This window comes from Bombina bombina, chromosome 6 (genome assembly GCF_027579735.1).
Source record: "Bombina bombina isolate aBomBom1 chromosome 6, aBomBom1.pri, whole genome shotgun sequence".
NCBI lineage: Eukaryota > Metazoa > Chordata > Amphibia > Anura > Bombinatoridae > Bombina > Bombina bombina.
This window is the reverse complement of record NC_069504.1, coordinates 181,983,795-181,996,224: the sequence shown is the minus strand read 5'-3', so window position 1 is coordinate 181,996,224 and position 12,430 is coordinate 181,983,795. Positions and strand designations below refer to the sequence as shown.

General features: G+C 34.2%; 1 protein-coding gene across 2 annotated transcripts in view; it reads left to right on the top strand.

The window, feature by feature from the left end:
• Positions 1–12,430, top strand: part of MET (MET proto-oncogene, receptor tyrosine kinase) — a 278,950-nt gene that overhangs the window by 176,377 nt on the left and 90,143 nt on the right. For both annotated transcript variants that reach the window (XM_053716691.1, XM_053716690.1), the window contains 2 exons: positions 4,332–4,496; positions 10,187–10,286. In XM_053716691.1, coding sequence (XP_053572666.1) covers positions 4,332–4,496; positions 10,187–10,286 — 265 coding nt within the window. The remainder of the gene's footprint in view (positions 1–4,331; positions 4,497–10,186; positions 10,287–12,430) is intronic.

Genomic DNA, 12,430 nt, shown 5'->3' with positions numbered 1-12,430 from the left:
CTCAGCCTAGACATTAAATAGAAATAGAGATAGGAATCAGATATGACTGAGTAGCATGAGACAAATTTCACTGGATATGGGGAACTATATGTATTGCTACAATATTGTATGCATTCATGTGCTTTATGTGTTGTGATTAATATTTGTACTGCAAAGTATGAGGTAGATTGTTTCATTTGACCCATAAAATGTAAACTCTGATGTACATTGTTTAAGTATACAATACTGTGTCACATTTGTTGCTAAAACATATTAGTAGCTAGGATACTGATGATGTTATAAACCACACCCACAACAAGTGTTACCAATTATGTTAAGTGGTTTGTTTAGGAATATATAGCAAGTGTTTGTAAACTATTTTATTATGCCTGAGGAAACAGTCTGAGACTGAGAAACGCGTCGCAATTTATTATTATTTTATTAAAGTGATTTTAACTTTTACTAAAAACACTTGCTGCCTTTGAACTGGTTTTTATCTGAGGATATCACTGACCTAAAGACCACTGAGGGGACTATTGCATGCTGTATGCCACAAGCTAAGTCTGTTGGGTGACTGAATTAATCCCAGCCTGTCTCTATAGCATCACTGGGGATGCTTCACCAAATGTGAGTTCAAAATCTTATACTACTATCTGGTGTGGAATCACTCTAGTCATACAATACTAGGCCATATAGGCTTTTTTTGTGTTTTCTATTTTACACAGACTCTGAACAACTCGAGAGGCCGGTCTGCTGGGTGACTGTTATAGATCCCAGACTGTGTCATTTGCACCAATTGAGGTGCTTCAATACATGTGAGTTCAACTATATAATAAAATCTACATACATTTGGAAACTACAATATTGGGCCATGTGGCGCATCTGTCTCTGTTTGATATTTTGAGTGCCAGTGTGTTATGTGGCAAAAATATTTTTTTATATATATTTTATATATATTAGGCAGGCCATGTCCCACAACTGCCTAATCACAACCCAGGACCACCTGGTTCGGCCCCCAGAACACATGTGACTCTACTTACCCTTGCCTTGATCCTGCCCATTAAACACCCATAACTAAGCCTCCACAACCCTACCCTCATCGTTGAACACCCACGACTAAACCCAGGAGTGTTTGTGTTTGCTCCCCACAATAAGGTTTCTGGAACCACCACTCATTACAACTCCAATACCCACTTTCAAATCACTTTTCAATCAATTTTGTTCATATTTGCTTGTTAAGTACAAAGTATATAAACTGAATAAACTCTTTTATAGTACAATCCTATTGGGGTTTTTGAATTTTAAGGGACATAATACTCATATGCTAAATCCCTTGAAAGTAATGCAGTGTAACTGTAAAAAGCTGACAAGAAAATATCACCTGAACATCTCTATGTAAAAAAGGAAGATATTTAACCTCAAATTGTCTGCAGCTCACAATAAGTGCTGAGTGAACAGTTATGCAATAGCTACTGTCACCTGCATGTTCAAAATAAAAAAACAGCCAATCAGCTTCATCAATGCTGATGCCATGCCCTGCTTTATTGTGACATAATGAGCTTTCACTAAAATGTTGAAATTTTATGGTAAATAACATGACTGTACTCGCACATGCCAGGTGCACGCCCCTTGCAAGTCCTGAGAATAGCATCCTGATTGGCTGCTTTAAGCCCCTTTACAATAGAATGTGGCTACAGAAGAAATTTTTAGGTAAAATATCTTACTTTTTTCATAGAGATGCTCAGGTGATATTTTCTAGTCAGCTTTTTACAGCTATGCGGAATCACTTTCAAGTGCTTCAATGTTTGGGTATTGTGGACTCTGCAAATCCTGGGAGACAGGTAACCAAGGCTCCTAGAAGGTTATACTTGATGATATAAATAGAATATATACATGCTCCATGGAATATATCACTTAAACATTTTGCCTAAGTTCTAACAGTTACCATTTCTCCATGCATACAGGGGTAGGAAATGCTCTCTATGGTTCACCAGACAGAAAAAAGTTACTAATCAGGAATGAGATATAACCCACTCAGTGTATTTCTTAGTAGTCCAGAACTAGAAGACAAGAGGAAGTTTGTGTGCATGGCTCCTTTTCTGTGCACCCATGCCAGTCTCTGATTGGTGTCTGTGCACCATACACACGCCTGTAAAATATGCCAATCTTTGAGTTTTAAAAGATAAAGTAGTTTTTTTCTCTCCGCATATCCTACATGCTGGGGCTATAAAACCCAAGTATAACTATTTGTTTTTTACTTTTTTGTCCCTTTATACTTTTAATGAAGTTTAGTAATATGCAAGTTCTGTATAGCAATAAAGAATTCCAGGTGTAGCCATTTCATCCTTACAGGTGATTTGTGGTTAAGCTCATCTTGTAGTTTAAGGAAATTAAATGAAAGTGCTTAAAGTGCTTGTCATTGATTTTTTTTTTTTTGTGTCCTTAAGAAATATCTCTCCATAAACAGCAATTTTATGTCAGGCACTTCATTCCAATTTGTAGGAGGATGAGTTGTTTGTATCTGACAGGACATAACAGCTGCACGGAAGTACTTTACTTAGGATAAATTGAATCATATCTTTTTATGATTTTTATATTAGCAAAGTTTACAAAGAAAACATGATTAACACAAAATAGAGCCATCAGGTTTTTTACATCTATAAATTAAAAGCTATATTTTGTATATCAAAGATGAAAGACCTAAGATGATCCAATTTGACAATTTTCTCTCAGCATAACTAATTACCATTAATTTATGTAACATATCATACAGCTATTCTTGTATTTGATATTGCTGTTAAATATTAATATTAGTGATTATGTAATACATGTTTAAATCTTTGTTAAAGTTGTTCTTCCTTTGTTAGCTGGTAGATTCCAATGCTATTGCAATTATTTTTCTTTTGAAACCAACTATTTGAGACTCCCACACTTTTATCAAGTCTTGACAGAATAAAGCAGTAGTAATATCCATCCTCATTTAATACACAGATAATCAGAGTAGGAAATATATACAGGTAGCCCTCGGTTTACAACGGTGGAGCTGTCCGCTTGTGTTGCAGCAAAGCCAAGCAAGCTGGAATTAATCAGTTTAACCAGACCTGAGCTATCGAGCAGATTTCAAAGGAACAAGATCTTCCTGTCTATAAATCAGTCCAGATTGGAATGCATAGAAAGAACTGTTTGCAGAAAAATGCAAGTGAAGTCTGTGTTGTGTGATTATTTTAATAGGTTTATAATGCTGTTTAGCAAATGTTTTTGTTCATTTAACTTAGTTTAATTATATATTCTGTGTTGTGTGATTATTTTATTAGGTTTATAATGCGGTTTAGCATTTAAAGTCTTCATTTCAAAGCTTTAAAAATAATGTTTTAGGTGTTACTTATGACAATTTTGAGAGGGGCCTGGAACCTATCTCCCTCACTTCCCATTGACTTACATTATAAACTTCCCATTGACTTACATTTTAACCCCAGCGTAAACTGAGGGCTACCTGTAATTGTGATTACATTTTTAGCTGGAATTTCCACATAGTACAGCCCAAACTATAAAATGACAGCTGTATAAATCAAAGGTGATGATAAGTGTCCACATGTTCTCTTCTGAGCAATCTTAAAGGGCCTTTTTTATTTATGCATCAGAAATAAAAAAATTCTTTGTTGAAAAATGTCTATCTCTATATATATATATATATATATATATATATATATATATATATATATATATATATATATAATATTTACCTTACTGCCTTTGCTGTGGACAATTAGGGACAAACATGCTTCTTCACATATAATCACATTAGAATATGTAGGATTGTTAGAGTCTGTATTCTACAAAATGCATTCTAATTTTTTAAGGGGAGTGCAAATGCTACACTTTTTAGAGTTAAAGGGACAGTCTACTCCAAAATGTTTATTGTTTTAAAAGATAGATATACACTTGTGATTACCTTGTATCTAAGCCTCTGCAGACTGCCCCTTATCTCAGTTCTTTTGACTAATAAATAACTCAATGGGAGTGAGCACGATGCTATCTATATGGCACATATGAACTAGCACTGTCTAACTGTGAAAACAGTAAAAATGCACTGGGATAAAAGGCTTAGAAATCAGTTCATGTGCCTTCCTATGTTTAGCTTTCAATAAAGAATACCAAGACAACAAAGCCAATTGGAACTGTCACTTTAGGGTAAACCTCAGATTTAGACAAAATATTTTCCATTTTAAACACATTTCAAGAAAAAACTGAGGTGCAGAGGAGTTTCTTTTGTAAATGACTGTGTATAAGAGCGCAGAGATTTTAATTTGTTGTAAGTAATATGTCTGATGTAATTTGTCTTTCTCGTATAGTGTGTCCAGTACCGTTATAGAGTGTTATACTCCTGGAAGCAGCAATATTGGAGCATATCCTATTATTCTGACAATTGACAAAGCCGTGCGAGAAGCTGGTGGTAAATTTACATACAAGGAAGATCCGTTTGTTGAAAGAATTGATCCAGCAAAATCTTTCCTCAGGTAATTTCAATATTCAACAAAAAACAACTGCAAACCTATTAAAACCACATTATGGTAGTGAGTAGATTATATTATGAGTGTAATAACAGGAATAAATGGGATAGGTGACAATAAACATATGGAAATATACATTGCTAAGTAACAATAAAATATGTTATTTTATACTGCACCTGGAGCGATTTTGCAGTGCGGTGGCCACTGCAGAGTTAATATAGGCAACCAACTCTTTGTAGCCTACACGGCACATCACAGTGTCTTTGATATAGTCTATAATTATAGTAGATGGAGGCACTTAGTGAGCTTCTCTGGGGTAAATATATCACAAAACAAAATGGCATCCAACTTAAAGTGCCATAAAACAGGTTGAGATCTGTGCATAACCTAAAAGGGCAAATTAAGTAAAAAATAGTTTGCATAACATTTTTTTTTAAATTGCTGGCAAGTATTTTAAAATAATTTAAAAAAATAAGCAAAATTAGTTACATAGCTATGCTGTCTGGAGTAGTCTGATCCACCTTCCCCTCTCCCTTTATCAGTGTTTAGCATCAGAAACACAGGCATTGTATTTCACAGCTGCTTATTTGCCTCTAGGCATGCTCCAGCAGATAATCACTGTGTACTTCTGCATTCTACCATATCAATAGTGGATATATATGCAGCCATAGAAGGAAATGTGTGGGGGGAGTTAGAGCTGTACAATTCAGAAACTTAAAAGAAAATTTTAATGGCGAGGCACTGCAGTATAAATTAACAGGTAAAGTAATTAAAGTACATATTATAAAATTGTGTCTCTATCCCAACTTGTCCCTTATGTCCCTTTAAGGTAAACAGCATAGATTGTTTAAGTACAAGGGTTTAATCCATCTAACGTGTTTCATACAGGACACTTGCATTTCATCAGGGCTGCACCTCTCTATAACACCATGACACATCTTAAAGGGACATAGAAGCACAAAAAGAAAATGCTCTATGTTAAAGCACTTTCTTATTGCTCTGTTGCTTGCAAAAAAAACTATGGGCCAGATTACAAATGGAGCACTATTTAACACTCCCGCTGGAGCGTTAACTGTGCTAGAATAAGTTGAAAGTAAACGGTTTTCACTTGCGCACTAACCTGATGAGCGCAGAAAGCCGAACTAACTATATTGTGTGTGCGTTCACGTATTCCCCATAGAAGTCAATGGAACAAACTAACACCCAACTCACGCATAAACCTGATTGCATATTCTCAAGTGAGCTAACCCAACATGAAAATATGAATATTTCACATTCCATTATAATTAAAGGTACATTCATAATTACAGGAACATAAAACTAAAACATTTTCTTTAGTAATTAAGATAGAGCATCCAAATTTGAATGACTTTATCAAATTTGCTTATCTTTTGTTGAAGGAGCAACAGTGCACTACAGGGAGCTAGCTGAATACATTGGATGAGCCAATGGCTAGAGACAACTTGTGTATAATCACCAATCAACAGCTAGCTCCCAGTAGTGCATTGCTGCTCCTGAGCCTACGTAGGTATGCTTTTTAACAAAGAATATCAAGAGAATGCAAATGACATAATAGAAGTAAATTAGAAAGCTGTTTAATGTTGGAAGATCTATCAGAATCATAAAAGTTTAATTTTGACCTTACTATCCCTTTAAAGTCCACTCCACAGCAGCAATGTACTTCTACTCCAGAGCTGAACATGGCCGGTGATTGGTAGCTACGCACATATGCTTCTTGTCATTGGCTTACTAGATATATACAACTAGGTCCTAATAGTGTATTGCTGCTGAAACTAACTTTAACTGTGTGTTTAACCCATTTGCAAAGGGTTAAACACATTGTTATATGCAGGCAATAGTGCAATAAGAAAGTAAAATTGGGCATTTACTTATTGCACTTTTATGTCCCTTTAAACAGCCTGTGTCACTGTAGTTCATTGGTGATGTCATGATTATAATGTGACCTCTTATTATTTGGATAACAAACTGAATGTTGTGACCAACACATCTCAGACATTCTGAGCCTTGTTTGCCTGTTGGTCCAGTGGTAAATATAATACCTGCCTGTAGCTATCTCTTCACACTAATTATTATATTCAGACTTGTCGGTGCTTGGTACTAGCAAAACCACTGTGCACTGGCAATGAGATAATAAAATTACATTTGTACTTTTACTTACAATAGTCTACATATTCCAGTAATATTTACAGAGCAATGATGATTAATTCTAACAAAAAGATGTGCATTTGCTCTGCAGAGATTTGCAAACTGTAATACCTCAGTTTACATTGCTGACCCTAGTGTGTATAATGGGATATCAATCTAAAGATGATCAGAACTTATAGTCATTGATATATTTGTTTATATATCAATATATGTTGTAATGTCCATAGTTGTACTTTATATTTTTTGCTCAGAATTATTATATTGTTTATATGATAAATATATATATATATATATATATATATATATATTATAATAAATATTGTATATAATATGATATATATATATATTGTATATAATAGGATATATACATATGTATATATTATAATAAATACTGTATATAATAGGATATATATATATGTATATAATATATATATATTGTATATAATAGGATATATATGTGTATAATATAATATATATTGAATATAATATGATATATGTATATAAAATAATATATATTGTATATAATATTGTATGATCAGCAGATTGTCTGGAGAAGAGAGTTTATAGCAGTGCTTTTTGCTGCCATGTGGAACTATACAGGCCCCTGGAAAGCGCTCACAGGGTCTTCTAGATACAGTTCCTTTTTAAACTAACATCTAAAGGGATAGATAGGTCAAAATTGAAATCTGTACGGCTGCATTTCAATTTTAAGTAGAAGCGTTTTTGCAATATACAGTAGGGATATGCATTCATTTTGTTACAAATTCACATTTATAACGAAGAAACAGATATTTATTTTCCTAAACAAATATACGAATGAATGCACAAGCAAAATTTAAAGACAATAAAAAATACAGATGAATACGTCAGTATTCATTCGTTTTCTTTAAATTACTTTTTAGGGGTACAATACTTACCCTAGCGTGCTCTAACCAGAGTCTCTTCTGCCAGAGCCCCAGGCCACAACAGGAGGCTCCCAGGACTTTTAGTGCGGCTGGTGCTCTGGCAATAAGAGGATCGGTTTAGCGTGCTCTCCAGAGCACGTTAGGGTAAGTATTGTAGCTACAGGTGAACTTTTCAGCTTAAGCTTTGAAACATTTACATGTGTTTTAACGAAAACGAATGTGAATGTTTAACAAAAATTTAGTTTTCGTTTTGTTTTAAACTAAACAAATACCGAATAGTGCGGCGAACGAATATTCGGAAAGAAAATGTTCTTGGCTGCACAAGTCTAATATACAGTACTTCCATTAGCAAAAATGCTTCTATTAAAAAGTTATTACTGTTTTTCAGGGCCAAACGCACATATCCTGTGTGGGCCCAAGCACCAATATTCAAATACCAGAGAGTCAGCAGCGGCTTGTATGACACAAATGAACTCTTCACAGATATAATACCCACCACCACCAGTTCTCTGAGCTGGAATACTGGTACACACGCCCTCACAGCATATGTGTGTATGCCACTGAAAAATAGAACTTTTACTGGGAGCATTTTTTAAATTTGCTTCTATTTGAAGTTAAAATACACCAATTCAATCCCTTTAAGTTTTTTTCTGTATGTATATTTGCAAATAAGCCTTACATTTCAAAATATCTTCATACAAAATACATGTTTTAAATGCATTTAAAATCACTTGTTTTACAGTTCAGATATACAATTTATAATCCTCTTGCATGTATGTGCTTCGCTGCAGCCAATTTTTCACTGATCAAGCAATTAGTATATATCATGTAGCATGGCTCTGAATCCATACTTAGCATACATCCCCGCTTTTCTACATACGATACCAAGAGAATGAAGTATAATTGATAATAGAAGTAAATTAGAAAGTTGATTAAAATTGCATGCTCTATCTGAATCATGGAAGAAAAAAATTGGGTTTCATATCCTTTTAATATCAAATCATTATAATTTTTATACAGACTATATTAACATTGCTTCACAAAGTTCCATATATTGGCATTGGCACCATATATTTTTGTTTAAACTCAGGTACGAGAAAGAGAACACTGCAGCATTCTATCAGTTAGATGTTACCTAGTGAATGTTACATTACATTTAGACCTAGTCAAACTCAGACATAGGTGCATTTGTACAGAAAGTGTTTATTGTCAGGAATGCTGAGGGAGTTTAGTAAATAATTTAGTGAGAGTCCATCAGTTAAAATAAAAGGCAGCAACATTCTAATATTTTGTGTATCTTTTTGTTCAGTGAGTAAGATGCTTAGGCATTTGAATAGCCCATCTGGCAAGATAATGAGCTTGGTATCTAGACACGGGTGGTAACCATCATACTTGTGAAATAATATCTCACTGCTAGGTGTTTTGTTTTTTTAACCACATTAAAGGAGACTACAAAATCATAGGTCTGGTAGGTTTCAGAAGAAATACGCAATATTAATGTAGACAGCGCTTGTAATGAAGATCTTAATACAGCTTCTGAGCATGAGAACAAAGAAGGTCATATTTCTCCATAGCATCTTCGGATGTTAAAATGACATGAAAGGTTTTTAGTTGTTTTTTTCTTCTATGATGCATATGAAAGAGCAAAAACTAACACATTGTTCATTTATTTTGTGCATGAAGTGGGTTTATTTATTTTTTTATATTCATTTTTAGGATGAAATGAAACGATCAAGATCTACTTGTTTGTACATAGCTGATAATAAAGTATTTATTTCTCACTGGATTATAGGGTCAGCTCCCACAGTTATATTGGTGGATATTGGCAAAAGAGAGACAAATGGATGTATTCAGTAAAAGAGGTTTTGTTTTTCAACTGAAATATATTTAAAATACCCGTTTTGATGCTAGAAAAAAATGCCTGGCATGTCCATTTAAAGGGATATGAAGGAGAAATAAAATGCTATTAGGTACCCCATAATAAGTCAGTTCTAGACTGGCAATAAACTGCTGGCCCAGTGCTGAATATGTAATTGGCAGTTGTGTATATTTCCCACCCCTGATTGATTCGGTGCCCATGTTCAGCTCCGTACCAGTAGTGCATTGCCAGTTCCGAGCGGACTTGTATTATATGTTTAACCCTATTGACAGAGTTAACGGGAAATGAAACATCATTTTTTTCTTGTGATTGTAAACAACTTTCTTGTTCACTTCCATCATCAATTTCTTTTAGTTCTCTTGGTATCTTTTGTTGAAAAGCGGGGACATAAGCTCAGGAGCATGCACGTGTCTATAGCATTATATGGCAGCAGTTGTGCAAGAATCTTATCCATTTGCAAGAGCACTAGATGGCCGCACTATTACCTACCATGTAGTGCTCCAGATGCCTACCTAGGTATCTCTCCAACACAAAATATCATGGGAACGTAGCAAATTAGATAATAGAAATACGTTGAATACTTTTTAAAATAGAAAGCTCTGTCTGAATCATATTTTTGAGTTTCATATCCCTTTAAACTCACAGTTCTGCAATAAGTAAATAATCCAGCATATTAGAGTATTTTATGATCACACAGTGAAAACATGAAAAGTGTTCCTAAAATCTAATATTTCTTATTTTATCAGTGGTGGGAGTTCCATTACTGCTCATGGAGTCAACCTGAATTCAGTGTCTTCACCTCAAATGGTAATTCGACTGTCCAAACCACAAAGGAACTACACTATGGTGAGTTCTGCATTCTCCTCAATCAGAAGTGAAAATGATGTATGTGATAGTGATGTCTATAAAACAATCATATTCTAATTGTTAGTGTAAGATTGTGTAGAGAAAGTAAACATCTTAAATAAAGTATAAGATTTTTGTTATTATCCATATGAAAAAACAGCAAGTAAACATATATGAAATACATTTGTTGCATGGAATGGGTTACGTGAAGGCTGTTTACATTGAAGCGTGCTGGAAATGTATGTTTGTGCATAAGTGATACTGCTGTATTATGGCTCATTGGCTGAGATGGACAACCTGTAACACTGTCTAATCAATATAGACCACTGGTTTTCAAACCTGTCCTCGTGCTCCCTAACAGGCCAAAATTTGAGGATATCTGAACTAGAGCACAGGTGAAACAATCAGCTGATTAGTAAACATGACTATTTTACCTGCTCTCACCCAAGGTAATCCTGAAAACCTGGACTGTTAGAGAGGCCTGAAGACAGGTTTGAAAACCAGTGATATAGATAGAACTTACAGTATTGTTGGCAATTATAAACATAGCACTGCTCCAATTTACTCAATACAAAAACGATGACGTACTCTCAATAAGGTAAACAAATAATATCTTTATTGTGATGCTTTTCTCAGCACTGCAGCTCAGTAATTTTAGGAGGTGAATGATCTGTGATAACTAATTTGTTTTATGGTGTTTTTTAGAGAAATAAGTCATATCATTTGTACATACAACCTACAAAAAAAGATTTACTTAGATTGATAGCGTGTGATCATGGGCCCGATTCTCTACATGGGTTTTTCCAGTCAAACACTCACATGGGCAGCCCTCTTAGAATTCTACTAAAAAATGGACTGTCCCTACGAGTGGCGAGCTTTTTCCCCAGAAATAATGAGATGTGGATGTTTGTAATGGAGAACGACAGCTACAGGGAGAACCCTGCGTATGTTTAAACTTTAATATTACGCTCAAAAATTAAATTACACTGTATTTAGTGCACTGTACCTTAAATTCTCTATTTTCATATGCATAGGGTTTCCTTTCAGAAAAATTAGTGTTTTTAATATTTTGATAAAAGCTTTTATGTTGTGAGAAAAAAAAGAGTGATATCTGTAGGGTGAAAATCTTTACAGAAAAACACTGGGATTTAAAAGACAATTTCATACACGCCCATGGAACGCCCATGTTCAGCCCATTTTACAAAATAACCCAACAATTACGCTTTGTGTCTGATCTTATAAATACGAATTTCTATGTGTTTTTTGCACCTCTTGTGTACTTAAACTGCTATTTACGCCGTGCATATTTAATACGATTTATTTGTGTGTAATTTACATACAAATTTTACGTTTTTTATAAAATACAATTTTGGTGCACAATTTTGATGCACTTTAACAATACAAATTTTCCTGCGTATATTTGTGAGAATGGTTCAATTTTTTGTTTTGGATGATTTTTGAATTATGAATTTTATTGTGCACCCTGTTTTCAGGGTAAAAAGTGTCATTAGATAATTCCACCAGAGAAATAGATGTACAGGCAGTTATTCTTAAATCATTTTACCAGCCCAGAGACTTTTACCGAATCAGACCCCTAGTGAGAAAATAAACTGTGTTAAAGGCACAGTAAACACCTTGTAATTACAAGACATTTCTGTTGTGTTGCTATAGAATAAAATATCAGCCAAGTCTTAATGTTTTTATAACAATTAACATCGTTTTACTGCAATTCTTTTTCAGTAGCCAAACTCCACCACCCATTTGCCTTTTTTTGGAGGAGCCAATCTGGGCTTTAGTCTGCATTTAGTTTTGCTTTTGTTATCAGTTAAAACCAGTTAGTTACATATATGTAGCAGAGCTAGCCTTGATAAGCCAGTAGGGTGCATTTCAAGGTCTGAGAGTTAGAAATTGCTCTATTTTCAAAAATTAATTACATGAAAAGGGGGCAAAACAATAATGAAAATATTTTGCAAAGATGTTTCATTATGCATAACTAAACATTTTATTTAAACATCCTAAGGTGTCCCTTTAATGGAGTATTAAAACCAAAAAAATCCTGCCTTTTTGATATTTGAGCGTAAACTCTGGAACTAACATATGTTTTTATTTTGGCATTTATTTATAATATATTGCTTGTTTTATTA